The 22543-nt window shown below is 31.8% G+C and overlaps 2 protein-coding genes across 3 annotated transcripts; one reads left to right on the top strand and one right to left on the bottom strand.

The window, feature by feature from the left end:
* The first annotated feature begins 10218 nt into the window (after nucleotides 1-10218).
* Nucleotides 10219-17237, top strand: LOC133673230 (UDP-N-acetylglucosamine diphosphorylase 1-like). Its single transcript, XM_062093968.1, has 15 exons — nucleotides 10219-10550; nucleotides 10638-10692; nucleotides 10785-10936; nucleotides 12118-12157; nucleotides 12748-12840; nucleotides 12915-13027; nucleotides 13122-13196; nucleotides 13418-13457; nucleotides 13559-13641; nucleotides 13727-13804; nucleotides 14065-14208; nucleotides 14741-14808; nucleotides 15278-15392; nucleotides 15476-15632; nucleotides 16921-17237. Exons 1-15 carry the CDS (start codon nucleotides 10401-10403, stop codon nucleotides 17016-17018), a joined length of 1461 nt encoding a protein of 486 aa, XP_061949952.1. The 5' UTR covers nucleotides 10219-10400; the 3' UTR covers nucleotides 17019-17237.
* An 856-nt stretch (nucleotides 17238-18093) lies between these two features.
* Nucleotides 18094-21100, bottom strand: LOC133673239 (urease accessory protein D). 2 transcript variants are annotated; one of them, XM_062093980.1, is made up of 8 exons: nucleotides 20971-21100; nucleotides 20802-20867; nucleotides 20590-20664; nucleotides 20400-20444; nucleotides 19802-20035; nucleotides 18895-18977; nucleotides 18641-18806; nucleotides 18094-18446 (listed from the first exon to the last, which is right to left on the bottom strand). In XM_062093980.1, the coding sequence occupies exons 1-8, from the start codon at nucleotides 21070-21072 to the stop codon at nucleotides 18333-18335; spliced, it is 885 nt and encodes a 294-aa protein (XP_061949964.1). In that variant the 5' UTR covers nucleotides 21073-21100; the 3' UTR covers nucleotides 18094-18332. The 2 variants fall into 2 exon arrangements, with proteins under 2 accessions (XP_061949964.1, XP_061949972.1); XM_062093988.1 differs by lacking the exon at nucleotides 19802-20035.
* Nucleotides 21101-22543: the final 1443 nt, after the last annotated feature.

Below are 22543 nucleotides of genomic sequence, written 5' to 3' on the forward strand. Positions count from 1 at the left end.
GTCACGTCACTGTATGACTATCTCAGTTTGAATTCCTTGGTAATTCCGTCAGTAAAATCGTCTGACATCACCATGTCATTGCATATTTCCAGACAAACTATATGCCCCATCGGCAAAACGGTCGGTATATACCGACAGATTTTGAGACGGAATTATTTCCATCGGTAATTATTACCGATGGAAAATTTCTGTCGGTAATTCCGTTGGTCTTCTCCGGTTTTCTGGTAATGTGATATATTTGTTTATATCTTGTAATTTTAGAGATTACTGTTAAGATTTAAGATATACAATTAAGTAAAGAATTAATAAAGTTTATTTACATCTCATATATATTTACAAACTAATATTTTTGTGAAAAATTAATTTTTTCTATGTTTTAGATCGTTTTGATACGTTAATCTCAAACATAATTTTTTTTTAAAAAAATTATGTTGATGTATTTTAACATGAAAAATACTTTAAAAAGTAACCGTAAGTGTTCCAAATAAACCCTAAAACATACAATGAAGTCAAATATGAAACATTTATCCATGTAAATTAATCCAATCAAATAAATCATCATGTCATTATAAAATTTCATGTAGGCTTAGATTATAACTCATAATTAATTTAAATTACTTTATGATGGGACTAGCATTTAAAAAAAAATATTCTAGGACTTTGTGCAACTAGATTAGTAATTTTTTTATCAACAAAATATTTCTATCACATCCTAATCAACCACTTAAATATATATTGACATAAACACACATATGTATAATATTTATAATTTTATCATTTAATATACATACATGCATACATACTTCAAATATATATTAACTATTTTATTTTTTATTAAATAATAAATAATAATTAGATAATGGATGCCCAAAACCTGATAAATAATTTATAGATATCTACATCTCTTATTTGATGGGTAATGAATAGAGTATAAATATCCAGAAATTTAATCCGTGAGTACCCATTGTGATCCCTAATAATTATCCTATGGGGTTGAATTATTACATTTCCATAATTAATTACAATTGTTTATGTCATTAACTTTATATGACAAAATTTAATGTCATTAGACCTTTTCATATGTTATGGCTATTACTTAATTACTCAAATATAAAATTAATTATGACATCAAATTTTTTTATCAAACTTTATGTCAATTATCAATTCCTTATGTCATTTGAAATTTCTTGACGATCTGATTTATGTAAAAAAGATTTTAAAAAAAGAGTCACTATCTAATTTTATGGTAACTAGAAAACTTAAGTAGTCTTTAAAGATTTATAGTTAATGGGTTGGTTATGCTAAAGAAAAGATGAAAAATCACCCTACAATATCTTATCTAAGGTAAGTTATTCGTGTTTATTTTTAAATATTATATATCTATTGTGTTTACATGTTAATAATTTACCAAAATTAGATGCTTGTGTTTATTGTTGGAGGTAAAAGGTTTGTAGGATGTAAGACAGTGATTTGGTATCGAAGTCTAGCAACATGGTTTAATCCTTACTTTTAAAATACGAGCATGAGGTCCAGAATAATTATAAATGATAAATTGGGCTTTGACCCATTTTCTTTGGTTATTTTTATTTTTTTAATGTAAAGTTTTGACTTCGTTGGGACATAACTTTTTTAAGGATTTTACCATACTTGGGTTAATTATTTGGTAAAAGCAAAACCTTATGTTTTTTTTTTTAAACCATAGAGTTTCAACTTGATAGAAACATAACTCTTTTAATGATTATACCACTCACATGATACTCTTTGATAAAAACAAAACTTTTATTTACATATTTTTTCACATAAAACAAGGTTATATTTATTATTTTTTATGACAAAACTCAACTTCACGGGGACAAAACCCTTTTAATGATTATACCGTCTGCTTATTGATTCTTTGGTGAAAATAAAATTTTATTTGCACATCTTTTTATCAAAAACAAAATCAACTCTTTAGATGAAAAAAATTATTTTTTGAGGAAATAACCCTTTTAAGAATTATATCATCTCCAATTCTAAGATGATCAATCCACATCATGCAAGGAAGTACACATAATCAAATCAAAAACAAATTTATTCATGCTAAAACAAAAGTATAATAATGAATTCACATCATCAACCAACCAAGCAAACCAATCTTCATCGTCAGCCACATTTATTTTAACTACACAATAAAAATTATTTAAAATAGACAAATATTTATTCAGGAATTGAGGTTGACCTTATGGAATAATTGGAATTAGATAGGAGTTGAACTTAGGTTGATAGTGGTGTAGAGTCACCATCTCCTTGTTCTCCTGTGGAACTATAGTAAATATTGAAGTTCAAGTAACATGCTGGCTAACTTCACATGTAGTCAGCTCATCGTTTTCAACATATCATTTACATTCAAATCATAACTTCATTATCACCGTCCTCATTATGGATAAGAGGAATTGGATTTTCAAGAACATATAATATTTTTTCTTGTTTGAAAACAATTTTTATATTTTGGTATTAGTCCAAGAAGTTTGGTTTAGTCAATTTATTAGCATAATGTTATGTAGGGATATATTTATTTGTATTTACGGTAATCTATCAACCTATTCATGTAAAGATAGCGAGTATTCGTTTCATACATAAATATTTATAACCAAATTTAGATAAGATCTTTAATCATAATTTGATCTCCCACTTTTTTCCTGCAAATTAATAGCTCTCAATATTAATTTGGGAAATCTTGCTTAGATCTTTTAGTGGGTTAGGATCCTATTTAATTTATGTAACTTTAAGTAACTCAAAAATCAAAATAAATTAAATTAGGTGTATAACATGGCTTATCAATCACATTTTTATGTGACTTGTAGATTAGTTAGGTGATTACTCTTTATCTAAATATATTATATATGTTTCACTTTACTACTGCCTCTAATCTTATATGATTATATGTAACTCATCTAAATCATATAAATTAGTTAAGTATGATCTAATTTTATAGCATTAAACATATTCAATTAATGGTAACATTGGATAGCTCAACAAGTTATCTATGAATAGAACTTTGTTTTATGCATATAAAATCGGAAGGTAATTAATCATGTTCTCAACATATAATTAATATATTAACGAGAGATTTATTATTTTAATTAATTCTCATCCATGGCATTAGTGTAACAATTATATATAAACAAACATACACCCCTAACATGCCATTCTAATTGGATGATTATGAAAATATGTAAACTAATTCCCTCGGGCCATTAAAGAAGATTAGGTGGTCAAAACCTAGGTTGTTGTTGCAAATCTTTATAAATCATTTGGAAATACCATGATTGTAGTCCTTTTTGTTGTTATTTCTTCGTCTAGGATTGCAAAATAAATTTTGTTTTATCTAAATTCTTATATTTTTAAATTACATAACATTTATATAAATGTATACGAAACCTCTAGTTACATTCGAGGGGAGTTAAATGAAAAAAGAATTTAACAACCTAGAATAAAATTAGAGAAAAGACAGGACATGCAGACCCTATTTAATATTACAAGCATTCAACTATAAAAACACAATTACAGTGGTATTTAAATGTATGTAACCATCCATCATTTTTAAGAACATGTTAATATGCATAATTAAATAAGTTGCTTGCTCAATTCTAATTACTGGTTGTATGTGTAATTTTAAAATGATATTTCTAACACTTAGAAATATTAAATAAAAAATTTGGATTAAAAAACAATTTTTATTTTAGAAAAACGAATTTTCTAAACATTATTTAATTAAATCCTAATCCTATTAGGATATTACAAAACAAAAAAATTGAATTAAAATTTTTAATTCAATCCTAATCTTATTAGAAAAAATTAATTTTATAATTAATTTGATTTAGGTATCAATTTAAAGATATAAAATGAATATCTTTTAGATACTGGACGAAAACAAAAGATATGATTTCTTTAATCTTACGATTACATTTCCACTAATTGTCTAATGGCTAAGTTCCTATAGTGAATTAACATATTAATTGCATGTGAAAGTAAGAGAAATCTTGATATTTTTCTTGAAATAACCCTAATCTGTTTTTCAATCTACTTTAACGGGAGTTTTCATTTTTAAATCAATGGATGAAAGAATTAATGAATGGCAACTTATTTTATTCATGCAATGACTCTGTTTTGGCATTATCAACCAACCATAGATGGGTCCGAACTCCAAACAAATCCATGATATAATCAATTAATAAAAAATAATAACTACTACTTTATTGGTATGAAATTCATTTGTATGAAATTCTTCTTTTTTCTTTCAAATAATTTCAGTTGTCTTTGACGAGGGAATATAAATAATGGAGGTAAAAGAAATACTTTAAAAACGTACCAAATTTATGAAGTAGGTCATCCCAGGCAACCTAAATATGTTTGGAAGTCCATATAAATTCCCACATCCTCTTGTTGCACAACCCTTCAACTACCTGAATATTATTATTACAACAACCAGGCACATCAAAACACTTCTAATAATTAATTATTATTGTAATAATTATTAAAAACCTAGAACCACGTAGAACACCGTTGTAGCTCCACACCTAAAAACATTGTTCACTAAAACAGTATAATAACGGTTTTACTTCTCCACTAAAAAAACTTAACACTAGATATAAAGGGCATTGAAGTCATTACCAAATTAACTGGAAACAAATAAATCCTTTTCCATCTTAATTGCACAGTCAAATTACCAAACTACTCTTAAAAGCTAAAAACTTAAACATGTCGTCCAAGGGCATTTTTATATTTTCATAATGGTTTTCTCATTACTTTAATGTCAGCTAGGGGCAATTTGGTATATGCATAAATAAATAAAATGCACAACGAAACGACTAAATGCCCTTAAAACAAAAGGTTTAAAATTGGAGTCAATGGGCATTTTGGTCTTTTCATAATGATTTTGCATTATTTTAAGTCAGTTTAAGAACAATTTAGTATTTAGATAAATAAAAAAAAAAGAAAGGACAAGTATGTGTACGGCACTAGGAGGCACCTACACATTTCAAGCGGTGTGTGCGGTGCCTTTTGACATCTAAAAATGCTTTTCTGCCTTGTCGCTAAAAGTATCACCGTTGTTCTCTTCCTGTTGATGTGGTGTGTGTCTTCGATGAGGATCTAGTTTATTGTTAGTGGACCTTTCTTTATTGTTGGTGAACCTTTTTTTCTTTTCCTTTTTCCTTTTTTCTCTTTTCCCGCCTTAAATTTATAGTTTTGCCCTCTTTGTTGATGATATATCAACATCAATTTTTATTCTTTTGATTTCTAATTTCCATTCTCGACCCTTTTATAAAAATTTTATTTGTTTTTAATTTCATCATTCAATCACAGTTTACAAATATTATATTTTCCAATTTGATCCCTATTTTTTTTATTTCTAGTTTTTTTTTCCTTGACTCTTTAGTAAAAGTTTTGTTGTTTTTAATTTTATCTTTCAATCCAAATTAATGGTATTATATCTTTCAATTTGGTCCTCATTGTTTTGATTTTTTTTCTTGGATCTTTTGAAAAAGTTATTATTCTTTTTAATTTTACCCTTCAATTATAAATTTGTTTTTACTTTATATGTCAATTTTGGTCCTTATTTTTTTGATTTTTTTGGGTCTTTTTCTTAATTGATTTTTTTCTTTTCAATCTCGCCCTTCAATCAAATACAAAATTTATTTGGTATTTGAATTTTTACTCTCATTCTTTTAATTGCTATTTTTGAAAATCCTTTGCATAATCAATTTCTTTGTTCAATTTTATCCTTCAAAAATTGATTGAGAATTAAACTTCAGGTTTTTTCAAATAGAGTGCTTCGAGTTGGCTCAACCTTGATGACCAGGGTTATAAGTTTGTCATGCTAACTCGAGATAACCAAGATCGGTTTTTTATGTCATTTTTTTCTTTTGTATTTAATGACCATGAATTGAGATGCATCGTTTTTTCTATTTTGAAAAAAATAAAGTTTTTCTTTAGGTTATCCTAATCAATTTTCTTTTTAAATTTGATTCATCTATTGTTGTTTTCTATTTTTTTTTGTCTAATTGAATTAAAACCAGTTTATTCAACCCAGTTGGTTTTATGACCTAAGTTCTAAATTTTTGTTTTTTTAAGAACATGTTTACGATAGCTGAATATTATTTTTTACACAAAAAAATACTTCAGCCCCATGACGAAGTACTTACACCAAAGTTAGTATAATAGTAAGACAAAAGGAAGAGATAAGTATCATTATGCTTCGATCCAAAAACAAAAAAGAATTATCATTACATTATAACTAGATAGGTGGCTCGCACTTCACCGCGAACCGAGTTAATTTTTCTATCATGTAAAAAAAGTATTTTCTAGCATTGCAAGCGTGTTTTAGAGAAGGGAAAAAATCCACGTTTATTCAAATATGAAGGCAAAACAAGAAAAATGACAAAACTTAATTTTAAAAAGAACCTGGAGAAAACCAAAAATATATATAAAAAAATCCTAAAAAATGATCAAGTTAACTGACCAAACCTGTTGCTCAGGTCATGAGATCAGGTAACCTAATTGAAAGAAAACTGAAGAAAATTGACATGATCAAAGACTTGACGTCTTATCTCAAGTGCAGGAGTGTCAAAGTAATAAATAACCCGGCAAGACCGGAGTCGAATCACAGAGAGATGAATTGTAAAAATTACAAATAAAGACAAAGATTTGAAGAGAATAATAACAGAAAAGGAGTTGAAGAGAGTTTTGGGAAGTGATATTGATGTAAGGATTAAACAATAATAAAAACAGACGTCAAGGTTAGATAATTAATGGTATTTCAAATAAATATAATATAAACTCTTTTTATTACTCAACTGGAAACCACACACAAAGAAGGTTTCAATCGGATGATTTATCATTAATGGCTCATTATAAAGTATTAACATGATCATATTAATTATCTTGTCTAAGTAACACCATACTTATAAATATCATCAGGCATTCATGTTGCTAGCTTATGTTAACAACAAATCAAGTTACTATCATAATAACGATGTCGGTCGAAGACTATGAAGGATCAAACATTTGATGTACCAAGTGTTATACAACACAAATCTAGATTAACCATTTAACAAGCAAGGTATTAAGAATTAGTAAGATAAAAAGATAAAACATGTTAATAACAAACTTTCTTGGATATAAACATTAAAGTCCAAGTTGAGTTTATATTATACCTATTCTAACACCATTAGAGAAACTTTTTCACTTTGACGTAATTAACTTAGCTAAATATAATGAAGAAGAAGAACATAAATAAACTAGCTAAGAGCATAGTTATGATGAAAAGCATAAACAAGAAATTAATGAAAGTAAAACTTAAGTATTACAAAAATATAAAGAAAGAAAGCAAGAACATGATCTTGATCTAAAAACCAAGATAACTAAATACATGACAAATACCTCCTTTTATATGTTAAGATTCAGAACTATTGATTGGTTGACTAAGAAAATAGTTGATGGCCAACCATTGATTTGGTGGCTGGTTTTTGACATTGTTGGCTGCTGGTTATTGATATTGTTGGCTGGCCAAAAATTCATTGCTAACATCAGAATTTGAGCCCTTTGTTCCATGAAAGCTGTGGGCAATTGTCTTAGCTTTCCAATAAAAAAAACCAGAGCTCATTTGGACTTCTAGAACTCAAGATATGAGCTGAAAACTGAACAGTGTCTGAGCTGCAAGACAGGTTTTGACTTCTCTGTTGTTGCTTAGATTTGAACTTGAAAACGGTAGAATTAAATCTTGGACTCATGAAAGTTTTAGGTCTATGTCTTAGCTTTCCATCCATATAAAGTAGATCTAAATCCGAGTTTTACAACTCCAGTTATGATCCAATAACCGAATGGTGTTCCAGTTTGGAATTGAACCAACATCTCTTCTCTTAGCCTAGTTCTCCTTTTGTCTCTTCACTTTCAATATTTAATCACATCAATCAATCCTTTGAATTGTGAGATATACCTGCATTTAAAATAAGCTTTTACCATAAATTAAAGATATATTATATTATCAAACCTGTTATTATAAAACATGCTTTAGTTAGGGAATTTAATGATATTTTAGGTGCAATATGATGATATAAAGCATTAATGAGAATGCACTTTTAAGTACTAACAAAAAAGATTTTGAATTGAATGATGAAATTAAAAATAAAAATCAAATTCATAACTGAATCCATAATAAAAAATCAAAATCAAAAGAATGAAGACTAGATTTCAAAAAATAACAAACCACATTTATGGATTTAAGGATGAAATTGAAAACAAATTAAAATTTAACAAAAGGGCCAAGAATAAAAACTAGAAAAAAAAAAGAACCAAAGTTAAAATATCAATAAATGAGATAACAATTATAAAATTTTGAATGTATTACACGAATTTCAAGGGGTAGAAAGAAAAAAAAAAGAAAAGAAAAAAGAAGAGGTCACCGACGACACACCATCACCTAAACCACTACACGCGCCACCTTTAGTGGAAGAAAGCTTTTCGGTGCTTCCATCACAATCGTGAAAGCTAGTGTTTGGCCACCGAACGGAGCCTCGTGCGTCTCCCGAATGGTGCAAGCACTTTCATGAGCCAACCTTTTTTGTTTTATCATATTATATATTTGTTAAAATACAAAATTTCCCCTCAGTCAAATCCATAAAAAAAAAAGAAAAATGAAAATACAAAAACACCATTCGATGCTAGTTAAAGAAATTTTGTTTTAAAGGATCATATGGTTATCTTACCATGCTTTGAAAATAGAAAAAACTAAAAAACCTAGAAGCTAACAAAATGAGTTTTACTTCTAAGGCTAATTGAATTATTTTATTGTGCTTGCAATAGAAGAAAAATCTCTACTTATCCCTAATTAATTTAATAATAACAAATAAACCCTCATTAAAAAAAATCATATTACCCCCACGTAATCAATTCAATGATTTTTGTTCACTGTTGGCAAAAAAACAAAAAATTAAAAATTCACGGTGGCTGGTGTCCTGGGCTCCTCTAGTTTTTTTTTGTTCGAGATATGGGCAGGGCTCAATTCGATGTTAATAGGTAAGAGAAAAGCATCATTATGCTTCGATCCAAAAAACAAAAACAAGAGAAGTATCATTAGATTATAATTCGATACACGGTGAGGGCTGAGTTGAACAAATCAACTAATCATGGCCCATCAGGGTACGGAGGGTGGGAGGCATGCGCACTGGACCCTTCTCCCATATAATATAAAGTGCTCGAATTTATTCAATTATATATTATATGATGCTCTTGCAAGCGACAAGAAGTTGCTACAGCTTGAGAACAATTCTTGATCTCTACTTTCTGCGTTAATATTACATGCAACTCTCAATCATTATTGGTTAATATGGTTGTTGAAGCAAAGAAGAACAAAAACTGAATGCATTGATCTCGATCCATTTAAGAATACCGTGTCGGCAGACCGACATCCAGTGTTTCTAGGGTAAAGTCACGTAATTCCCGTGCCTCCTTGAATGTAGTGAAATATGTCTCTCGTTCTCAACCAACACTACCACTGTTTTCAATCAACTCACCAGATTCTTCTAGTAAAACAATTAGAGGCGACGTTAAATATAGTCCACATGCTAATCAGTTTCTCTAATCGATTTAAGAGTGCCTAATCGCTGTTTTTAATTTAAGACAAGTTATGATAAATCAAGGCACAATTAAGGTAATTACATACTGCATGTAAGGGCGTATTTGAACATTTTAGACTTGACATATAAAAATGTTGAGCGGGGACTTAGTTGATAAAATTGGTAGCTAGAGGACTCAGACGTTGAGATATATGTATAGTTAAGGGACTGATCTGAGGTTTGCCTAAGAGAGAAACAGTAATTTGATACCTAACATAGTGATTAGAAGCATCGACTAGAAGCATAGACATATACATATATACATATGTATGTATAAAACCTTTATTTACATAGATTATTTTTTATTTTTTTTTATGGAATAACTATATAGATAAATTATAAATTGTAAATTATATACATATAAAATATTTTTTAATTTTTTAATGTAATATATTAGAATTTCAAATATTTTTTTAATTTTTTTTGAGCTGATCTAGGTCAAGCGGTTTGACTCCTGACTCAGCCTTGTGGCCGGGTAATATCAAATTTAATAACTATTATTAGGAGAAATAACCTGGGTTAATACCGTAATTGAAAATGGACGGAATAGGTAGTTGCTTAGAGAGGACGCGCAAACAAACAAACAGGCTTTGTTGCTACTACTGTTCCACTCACTCACTATCTTCGTTTTTCTCTCTATAAGCTTTTTAACCAACAAACCGGAACCGAAACACAGAGCCACAGTGAGAGAGAGAGATCTAGAGAGAGATAATTTCCTGACAGATTTAGAGAGAGAAACTGGAAATGAGGGAACCAATTGAAACTAACAACGGATCTCCTCCACCTCCACAAGCGTTGCTCGAGAGGCTTAAAGATTATGGCCAGGAAGACGCTTTTGCCCTCTGGGACGAGCTCTCTACTGAAGAGCGAGAACTTCTCTTCAAGGACATCGAGGTCAATTCACCCCTTCTATCTCACTCTATTAGATCTTCCCTCTCTTTTTTCTCGCAATGTTAATTGAATTTGGATTGTTAATTGCAGAGCTTAGATCTTCCAAGGTTGGATCGGATAATTCGATGTTCGCTTCGATCTCAAGGTCTCCCTCTCTAATCGTGTTGAAACTAATTGATATGAATGTGTAGTTCATAACGTGTGATTTACTGTCTCGTTTCGTTGATTAATTTACAGGGCTACCGGTGGTGGCAATTGAGCCGGTGCCGGAGAATACCGTGTCGACGGTAGAGGAGAGAACAATAGAAGAAAGAGAGAGATGGTGGAAGATGGGATTGAAGGCAATCTCTGATGGCAAGCTGGCTGTTTTGCTATTATCTGGCGGCCAGGTACTATTTGTCTCTTTTTTTTCCTTTAGTAATTAGCGCTGAGTTGTTCATTTTCCTTTTCCGTTTATTCTTTTCTTTTTGGTGAATTCTATACTTTTGAATATTGAAAAGTGGTTGTTGTTTGTTGCTTGATGAAATACATACCTACATCTCTTTTATTAATTTATCCATCACACTTTAAAAGCATAATTATTGCATGATGTGTGCTTTTTGGGATGATTTCCACACGAAGACAATTTGATGATTGGGTGTGTGTGTTCAATTAATGATGTAAAAGTAGGAACCAATGAGTGAGCAACCAGTCACTGTTTACTTTATAACACACTGTTAATTGAATGAGTGTTACATTAGGTTTGCCGTTTGCCTGTCTTTCTCTCTCTCTCTTTCTTTTGGGTGGTATAATGTTGCTTTTATCGATGGAAGCCCACTTTTGACAGTTTGCATATGGATATGTTTAGATAATAATTTGGAAAGCAAGGGCTGTGATTTGTTCTTTAGGATTAATTATTACATATCTAAAAGATGCTTTAGGCAATTATGCACACTTTTTTCATTAGAATATACTGTATTGTACATCTATTTTATATACTCACAGAAGATTTGTAGGCAGATGTGCCCTTTTTTTTAAATCATATGTACTGGGATTAATTATTGCAGGAGAAAATTATTGAGCATCATTAGATGTGGATGGGAGCATGTTGACATGCCAATTATCTTGAGATAGAACAATGTGCGAATTTAGACATATATCATCCAGTTCCATACCAGTAAAATTTCGTCGGAAACTAGTGGAACAATTACAGTGATGTTCTTCAATATATATATATATGTATTTATATATATGTATATATATATATCTGTTAATGTATTGGGGCCATTTATTTGTGGACCAGCATCTAACTTTTGGGGGACCACAACAGAGAAAGTTTTAACTGCATCCTCTCGTCCCATGATTTATACTAGAACTCTTTACTATGTTGAATTACAAAAAATATCCGGGATTGATGTATTTTATGCTGGGATTGTTGCAGATAACACATTCTTGCTTGTGGTTGCATGTACATATGATCTTTTATGTTCCGTGTCGTTACTCCTTTGTACTTTTTTTAACACTTGTTGCATCATTTCTAGTGTGAGCTTGACAAATTTTTTGGTGTGTTTTTCATAACTGAAATATCCAGGGGACGAGGCTTGGAAGTTCAGATCCAAAAGGATGTTTCAGTGAGTAATTGCCATTTTTTGCAATTGGAGTTTCTTTGCTAATCCTGTCTTGTTTAGTTAGCATGTTAGCTAGCAATTGGACAAATGTACACACACTCACATGCAAATGCACTCAGTAAATGTCCGAGAGAAAATGAAGTGCATTTAAATATTGGTACTCATTTATTATGTACAATTGTTGAAGCAGAAGAAGATTTAGTGTCTGAGTTGGCTATAAGATAAAAATCGAGTAAAGAATGGCTTGGATAGGTGATTCTGCAACTCAATAATTATAAATTTGATTCTGGAGCATTAGGTTGTAATTTTCTTGACTCTGCAAGTTTTCTTAAAAAAAAAAAATCGAATGCATTTTTTTTGAATTAAAGAAATAACAATAATCATTTCCTTGAATTCCTCCTTTTTGCTATATGTACCTAGATAACTTTAAAGTTAACTCCTCTCTAATGTAAAAGGTATGTTAGGATGCCCTATCTGATATATACTAGTTAGATATATCTGAAACTGAGAGCTTTAGTGATTTGAATATGAAATATATGTCAAAATTTTCCGTAAGTGTTTTTGTTATCACACTTAATATATTTTCTTTTCAGATATTGGACTTCCATCTGGCAAGTCCCTTTTTCAACTTCAAGCTGAGAGAATTTTGTGCGTCCAAAGACTAGCAGCTCAAGCTTCAAGTGAAGGTAAGGTTTTATTCTTAAAGCTCTGAATGGCAAGCCTTATTTGACATGCTATCCCTAAAATTTATCATGTGCAGGTTCTGGTAGTTCAGTTTCAATACATTGGTACGTAATGACCAGCCCGTTCACTGATGAAGCCACACAAAAATTTTTCGAAAATCACAAGTACTTTGGCCTTGAAGCTAATCAGGTATGGAAGCTTCATCTCATCAACTATCTAAAAGTACTCATCAGTTATTTCTTATACTTTTTTGCTTAATTTGAAAGACATTTCGTGGATGCAGGTTACCTTCTTCCAGCAAGGCACCATACCTTGTGTTTCCAAGGATGGTAGATTTATCATGGAGACTCCATTCAAAGTATGGTCTCTTTTTGTAAATGAGCTTAATTAGAGTCTTTAAAGATTTTGTTTATCCAGTGTAGATTATACGGTCCCCTGGATTTTTCCTGGAATTCTTGATCATTTTGATGACTTCTATTTGCCCCAAAATAATGATTTTATCTTCCCATGTCTTTGAAGGGTCTAAATTTATATCTTACTTCAACTTTCAATTGCATGATCTTGATTTTCTAAAATCAGGTAGCTAAAGCTCCGGATGGGAATGGAGGAGTATATTCAGGTATCCTTCCAAAATTGAGGGCAACATGATGGAGACTCCCCCCGCTTTCACATTATGACATTGCTGCTTATTGCTTTGGTTTTATCCTAATTTCTCTGCAGCACTGAAATATTCAAAATTATTAGAAGATATGGCCTCAAGAGGGATCAAGTATTTGGACTGCTATGGAGTTGACAATGCACTGGTGATTTTTTTTTCAGTGCTTCAATTCTATAAACTTTTATAAATTTTCTTAATTAAAGAAATAGTGATTAGGGTATTGAAAGCAGGTTCGTGTAGCTGATCCAGCTTTTCTGGGATATTTCATTGATAAAGGTGTAGCAGCTGCTGCAAAAGTTGTCCGTAAGGTAGTAATCTTTATCTATATTTGGATTCATTTAAGATCATTAATATAAATATAAGCTGCTGCTGCGAGAGTTTGGCTCCACAAGCCAACATAGGTCATAAGAATGAAAGACATAAACTGCGGTTGAATATTAATCTAGAAAAGTTAGAAGCTAATCTTCTGTGGATATTTTTGATCAAATGTTGGATTTGGTCTTTTTTTAGTACAACAGAGATTCTCAAAATTAGTGCAGCTTAATAACTATAAGCTATTTGATTACAGGCATACCCCCAAGAAAAGGTTGGTGTTTTTGTAAGGCGTGGTAAAGGTGGACCTCTCACTGTGGTTGAATACAGTGAGCTGGATCAGTCACTTGCTTCTGCAATCAACCAACAAACTGGACGTCTTCGCTTTTGTTGGAGTAATGTATAGTCTATTTGTATCTTCTTCTTTTAATCTCTTATGTTTGCATAATTCTTATTATTGCACTTCCAGATGAAAAATTCAAATCATTTATTGCTAGAAATTCATGAGTTTCTTGGGATCAATAACTTTTGATGTTAGACATGAGATTACAATTTCAGCCTTTATTTTCTTCAATTTTTTTCTATTTAATTGGTTTTAATTTCACCATTTTTAACCACTTCAATTATAGTTGCATTAGGCTTCTATCGATGATTTTTTGAGTTATGTGAACTGGTGTTCCTATGCTTTAGAAGCTCATAATGTTTTAGTTAGATACGCTAGGCTAGACTTGTCATGTATTTACTTTGAAAATTGCAGCGTGTCATAGACTTCTGTTGAGGTGAACTATTGAATGTAGTTCCAAAAGGCTGAGAGAGGAGAGAGAGCAGGAATGAAGTTCCATTCTTTTGCATCAAACTATGTGCTATCTTGTTATCACATTCTCCGAATGTTGTCTTCCTGAAGCTGAACTATTGTGACTTTTGGTTTTCAGGTGTGCTTGCACATGTTTACTTTGGATTTTCTAAATCAAGTGGCAAATGGCCTCGAGAAAGACAGCGTGTTAGTGACTCTTGATTAAATAAAGTTTAACTATTACTATCTGATATGTCTATTCTTTCCTGCAATTTCGTTACATGTTTTGGGCTGAACACCACTCCTCTAGCATGATTTTGTTGATTAATGCTCATTTTGGGACCGCATAATAGCAAGCAGGTCCACGTAGTTTGCATCTGCAGTTCATATTTGCTGCATCATTGATGTACTTTCTAATTTCTATATATATTTTGTCCATAATGGAAATTGTTTCAGCTCCTTTGCGGTGATATTATATCCTACCTACACCTGTTTGGTCAATGCATACAATCAATATGCTGTATATGATTTGTCATATTAGAATAATACATGTGATGATGATGTTGCAGAACTAATGTCTAGGTTTCCAATTGCATTTTTTTTTTTAAATTTTGAAATAATACCTATTTATTAATTAGTTTGAGGATTTTAACATGCACATGCATTGTGAATGCAGTTACCATCTAGCTGAGAAAAAAATCCCTTCTATTCATGGTGGTACAATGGGATTGAAACTAGAGCAATTCATATTTGATGCATTCCCATATGCTCCTTCAACTGCTCTTTTTGAGGTGATTTTATTTACAACTCTTGCTTCATCAACCCTTGTTCCTTTTTCTCTCTACACTTTAAAATTGCTATAACCGAAGTGCAGGTACCACGGGAAGAAGAGTTTGCACCTGTAAAAAATGCCAATGGGTCAAATTTTGACACCCCCGAGAGTGCTCGGCTGCTTGTGCTTCGACTACATACTCGCTGGGTAGTTGCTGCAGGCGGCTTTGTAACACATTCAGTGCCTTTATATGCAACTGGTAATTTTATACTTTATTTTGCTTGCTTAATCATAGTAACATCGTGGAAAAAAGTGAATGCCTATAATAAACCAATAGGAATATAATAGAGGAAAAGGGAAAGAAGGGAGAGGGGTGGTACTTTAAGAGCTTGTTTGGCAGTGTGGTTACGGGTAGGGGTGTTCACGGTTCGGTTTTTATCAAAAAAAGTAACCAAACCGAATTTTTTTTTTTTTTAAAAAAAACCGAAACCGAACCGAAATCGGTTCAAACCGACCGGTTTCGGTTCGGTTCGGTTTTTTAGAGCAAAAACCGGTTCAAACCGGTTTGGCTCGGTTTTTTCGGTTTGGCTCGGTTTGGCTCGGTTTTTTTCCGGTTTCGGTTCGGTTCGGTTTTTCCGGTTCCAGACTTAAAAAACCGAAACCGAACCGAACCGGTTGGTTTTTTCAAAATTTTAATCGGTTTAATCGGTTTTTTTTCACGGTTCGGTTTTTTCGGTTATTTTTTTTCCGGTTTTCTCAGTTTAATCGGTTTTTCGGTTTTTTTGAACACCCTTAGTTACGGTGCTTTTTAAATAACTTTTCGTGCCGAAATGCATGCCAATGATGTTTTTTCATTTTTTAAAAATCATTTTTGACATCAACACATCAAAACGATCCAAAACGTACAAACCATATTATATTTTAACCAAAAAAAAAAAAATTAAATTTTTTAGGAACGCAGGTTGAACCGCCTTCCCAAACGTTTCTTAAGAGTTTAAACTGAACATGTTTGTTATTCTGGATAGATCATAGAAGACCCGTAGATCACTTCTTCTTTTAGTGGTAATGGAGGCTAACCAGGAACAAAGGCTCCGACTAGCTTGTTATTATCTTCTTTTGTTTGCGCTAGAGACAAGATTGATTCCTGCTCAATCATTTGGGTTTCCTCTGTTTTTTGCCAGTAGCAGAGGGGCTTTTTTCTAAGAGAAAAGGAGACCTCTCCCATTACGTAGCCTAATCATTACCTAGTAAAAGATGGATTGTGAATTTAAGTATGCCTTTTCAATTTAATAATTTAAAGTTTAAACTCATACCAAGTTGTCCACCTTGTACGGGTTCATTAGGTCTGCTCTGTAGCATTTAGCTCAAGATTGGTCCTGCCTTGTGTAAGTTGTGCTTTGTAGTTTTGAGAACTAAGTTCAGCGGGATAAGTGGGAAAGAGCTGTGGTTTGAGAGGTTATGACTTGGTTTAAATCACAGTTCTAGCTTCTAAGAAGCATTCCCAAAGTATAATTAATTGTCAATTTCTTTGCCTACTTGGTGTACAGGTGTGGAGGTATCACCACTTTGCTCTTATGCTGGAGAAAATCTAGAAGCCATATGCCGGGGAAGAACATTTCATGCACCTTGTGAGATTACATTCTAGTTGAATTTAATCCAAGTATTCTTAATTTGTGCGGCTCCCATTGGAATGAGGTTATGCATCCCATGCATGTGTTATGATAGATTAGCGAGAGAGATAAAGTTGTGAGAGTTTCCAGGTTTTGTTATATCATATGGGCATTATTATGTCAGTAATTTGTTATATCATTGGAATGGTGCAATTCTATTCATGTATATCATCCACAAATTATTGTTTGAGCAATGGTTTTGTTTTTTTTGTTTTTTTGTGAGCAGTGATCCCTTTAGAAGTTCGACTAATGGTTATATACCTGTATCTGCCAGCGTATATCGAGCTTTCCGTTATATACTGTTTTTCTGTTTTTCACAGCCAAAATAATGGACGATTTGATGCCTGTAGCTTCTGTGCTCCTCCCCCGTCGATTAAAAAACGTAGACGTCAGAGAAATTAAGCATTCCCCTCTTCTTCTTTTTAATTCTAATATAGAATAGAGTCACCTGCAGGCCACGGCAGCCTAGAATCAAGGCCCAAACAAGCATGCATAGCAGCAATTGATAAAGCACTCATCTACTCAGGGCCAACCCTGCCTGGCTCCCAGGATTGAAGAAATTCTACCTGCATTTTACGCAGCCTAGATCTAGAGAGTACAGAATGCATCTTATACCGTAGTTGCTCCCTGCTAGCATCACAAAATGACTTGGAACATGAAACAGAGCAGGCCAGGTTCTAAAAGAGAACGGGACCTTCGAGCTCTACCACTGCTTCTGCTGAGAAAACCTCATGAGCGAGACACCAATCATACTTTCTTTAGATTCTGTCAAGCTCCAAATGAATTCTGAACATGCGATTACTAGAATGCCTTGTGCAAGTAGACCGTAGGTCTCAACAACAGATTCTTGTTAGGACAGCAGTTGCATGGACCGACTTTCTTCTCCCATACATGCAACCCAACATGGATGTTAGACATCAGAAAACTTAAAAGAAAGATGATTCTCTCTCCAAGCAGCTAGAAAGGCTTCCAAAAATCCAGGGTTTACAAGTCCATCCACTAGTTTATATAGCATACAGAATAGGCAGAGATCGGACTTAAGAATCACTAGATCAGGAAGAAAATTGCCTCTAACATTTATTAACACAAGTCAAGTCATCTGACATGTTACATGGTAAACACTTCTTATCTGAGGAAACATGTCCTAGAAAAGGCTATGCTTGAAGGAATCTGCGAATTATTGCTTTGAAGGAAGCTACAGATAGCATCATGGCTGAAAGAAATGGTTCCATGCATCAGTAACGAAGCTGCAATAACAATTTGCACGGAGAAAAGGATTGCCAAGCATTTCAATGATAGGGCAACACCCCAATCAGAGGCTCCATGCCAACCAATTGATGCTGTAAGAATTTGTATACAGATTCAGTTGTCATGGCAGCTACTCTGACAATAACACCTATTCCCTGCAGCAACAGAAAACCAGAGGCTAGTTTGTTACATTCATATCTACATGGCATAACAAGCAACGGTAAAGATCAGCAAGCTAGTTCAGAAGGTCAATTTGCAGCACTCTTTTAATGTCAGAGAGAATGAGACAAGAATGACTATTATATCACCATATAAATTGTATCATGGCAGAAAGAAAAAAATAACATACCTTTGGACCAAAGACACTGCAAGATGCAATAAATGATGGTTTGGTGAAATGCCTAGAATTTGATTGTGCGCAGCCACTTAAGCCAGTGAAAGGAATGTGCAATTGCTCAGACATCATCTTTTTCACATTTTCTTGAGCTTCACTTTGAATATGCTTCAGCTTTGGCCTACAAGAAAGAAATAACTAGGTCATAAACCATCAGCTCATCAATCACCAAACTACAGACAAGTTACACCACATAATGACGTATCTACCCCAAGAGTATGATCATTGCAATAACTTGGTAGCCCCTCATGCGTTCAGTGATAGGAGAAATGCTTTGTTGCTCCAATAATACCTGTAATAGAATGGTAAGCCAATTCAAGCAACAACTCACATGATTTGAGTATGAAATGTGACCACAACAAAGGTGAAAAATGATACCAAAAACTAATGACTGGAGGATATCTTTTGAATTATGCTTAATGACGAGACAATTCCTGCTATTTGTGGAAGAACTGGAGAAAAAGAGTGGAAAAACAAAAAAACATACAACAAAAGAAAAGAAGGAAAAGACAATCACAAAGTTAGAACGTAGGCTTCTCCCAAATGAATGTGAAAGGACAGGTCCAATGAAATATGCATACAAAAAGATCATATAAACAGCATTTTGCGGAAAAGAAATGAAGTGCATTACTATCAAGCATCAAAAGTGTTTGAGAATAATACAAATCACATCCTGTGACCTCACCTAATAGTTTAGGTTTTTAAGTGAGATGATTCTTTGGTATGGTATCAAATTCTTGTTGATCAAAAGATCACAAGTTCAAATTTCATTACCCCAATTCTCTCTTCTAATTAAAATTAATTAATGGCACTTGGTAGTGTGGGCAAATCATATCCTAAAGCTTCACCTAACAACTTAAGTTGTTAGGTGAGATGATTCTTTGACAAAAAAAAAATATTGGCAAGTAAGAAAGCTAAAAGAAATAAACTAACTAATAAAATACGACACATTAAAAAGTTGGAGCAGCCTTGGACATTTAAAGTAAAACAGAAATAAAGTGACCATGCAAAAAGATAAATATAGGGAAAAAACAATGGCATCTAAAAAAGCAGTATTTCTATTGATGAACAAGGACAATCCCAATCTGTACTATAGTGATGCAGAAAGAACATTACAGTATCTAGAAATAAGGGCTGATTATCATCCAAGAATATGTTGTTGGTGCTCTTATAGAGATCAAAATCCCATTTCTCTCCGCTTTCATGACGCCCACTGGTAAACCAATCAACAATTACCAAATTGGAGTCCAGAAGCACTCTGAATACTTGTTTTTGAGAGTATCTTGCAGTTGAAAAACAGGTCACTGGATCTGGAAGGATAGCCAAAAGAGCATCGCTGCCAACTGTTACCTACTGCATGGCATGAAATAGCCACTATCACTTGAAAAGACCATCAATATAACTAAATAGTGGAGTTTCTTATGAACTTTCTCGCCTGACTCAACAAACATTTCTTGTGCTTCCAATAAAAAAAAAACGAAAAATTACTAACTTGCAGCCAATTTATTCCACGAACAGCTAGAGGTTCAGAAGAAAAATAATTAATGGGACATGTTTTCAAGTGAAAAAAACACAGTATAATCAACAAAGCATCGCTGAGAGTATAATGTGAATATCATAAGATTTTCTATTAGATGTTGTAATTACCATAAGCTTTGAAGATAACAATGCATTTTGGTCAAGATAATTAATTCAGCTTTTGAAAGATCGCTACCTCCAGGAATTGTGCAGAACATTTGGATCCCACAGACTTGTAGACCTATTATTCAAATAAGTTCAAAAGGAATAAACATTAATGTATTGGATTAAGCAAAAATTAGAGATACAATATCAAGGATTAAAAGAAAATTCACATTTATCAATGAAAAAAAAATACACTAAGGAAATCAATAAAATCAATTAACCTTAGTGGAAGCTTGAGTTGTGAAAACAGTGGTGCATCCATCTCCAATTTCAAATTCACATGATATAGAGTCCCCCTGCACCCAAAAGAGAGTACATAAATAAACAAATTAAAAGGCCAAAAAAACATATATATATATCGAAAACAGGATAAGGGCAACAGCAGTAATCAAGCAAAGATCGAAGAAGAAGAGATGGAGGAGCATTAGCATACAGAGACGATGCCACCGCCATAAGTGAGGGAGTAAATCCAAACGGAATCAGTTTTACAAGGACCCGCCTAACAAGAAAAGCAATAACATTCAGGAGGATAGTCTTAGATTGCTGACATGATCATAATAGATAAGAGTAGCAAACGAGAAGAGAGGAGGTTAGTTGGTTACCTTACAGGGAACGATGAATTTGAGAGGATACTTAGAGAAGCATCTTGTCACTGTTGATTTCCCTCCCACCTTTTCCACTACTACCTTCCCTGTTCTTTCCATCTCTCTCTCTCTGAATGAAGTCAGCGCTTCGCTCAGTCTAAAATAGCGTTTGGGAGTGATTTTTAAAATTACTTATAAAAAAATTTAATTGTTTTTTAACTTTGAAATAATATATTTTTAATGTTTTTAAATTATTTTAATATATTAATTTTAAAAATAATTTTTAAAAAATAAAAAATCATTATTGAAATACTTTTCTAAATAAAAAATATTTTAAAAAACAATTACAACTACACTACTAAATAGATCACAAATCACGAGTGGGCGTCAATCGGTTTTTTTTCCTCATATTTTTTATAAAATTAAATCTCCTAATAAAAATAACTAAGTGTATAAAATTAATATTCTATCTATTTTTATATTTTTAATTGAGACAATTAACAAAGAAATTAAAATAAAATGAATATTCATGGTAAAAATTACGTTGTCAAGTTTATTTTAACTTTTTTTATTATTTTAACTTTTGTCTTTATCAATATGTTTATCTTTTTTCCTCTTATTTTTATCTAAAAATTACTAGAGATTTATCTTATTAATTATTTTTTAATCTATTTTTCTATGTACTTTATACTAACCAAACTCTCATTTTTTTTATAAACATCTTTTTATATATATATATATATATATATATATATATATATATATATATATCATACCAGTTTCTTTTAATATCACTAAGCCTCATGGTTAATGTGTTAACTTTTTGGTCACATATTAATATTTATATATTTTATGATAATAATTAAGTAAAAATTAACTAATAATATGCTTCGTTGAGATTAAGTTTAAATAGATTTATAAAAAGATCATCAACAAGCATGGACAATTATATAAAAAATAAATCAATAAGTTCAAGATACAAAGCAAGTGAAGACTTAGTTTTTAAGGATTCATTTTAGTACTTATTATGTAAATTTTTTATATCTTACTTGATAGCACAAATTAAAATGAATTCGCACAAATTAAAATGAATTCACACAAATTACATTGTATGCATTATAGGATTGATATGTTTATAGTCGGTTCAAGATTTACTATGCTTAAAATTGTTTAAACTAGATTTTAAGTTGAACTGGTTGATTGCTTGACCATATCAAGTGAATTGGTCGGCCATTTATTCATTAAGGATGAATATATGAGAATCCGTAGGAACTGGCCTACTATTTGGCTTGATCAATCTGAATCGGTTAACCATTTTAGTTTTCAACAGAACAATAACAACTATAAAATGATTAATTTTTCACTAGAATATATATATATATATATATATATATATATATATATATATATATATATATATATTCTAAATCATACTTATATTTGTGCATTAAAACATTCATATTCTTACACAAAAGCATAAATTCTCACACTCACTACACTTAAACACCTTCATATATTCTAAGTGCTATTGAGTAAGCTATAGAGATATAAGCTTCAATTATATTATCTACTATTTGAAAGAGTATTGTTA

Source organism: Populus nigra, chromosome 1 (genome assembly GCF_951802175.1).
Source record: "Populus nigra chromosome 1, ddPopNigr1.1, whole genome shotgun sequence".
NCBI lineage: Eukaryota > Viridiplantae > Streptophyta > Magnoliopsida > Malpighiales > Salicaceae > Populus > Populus nigra.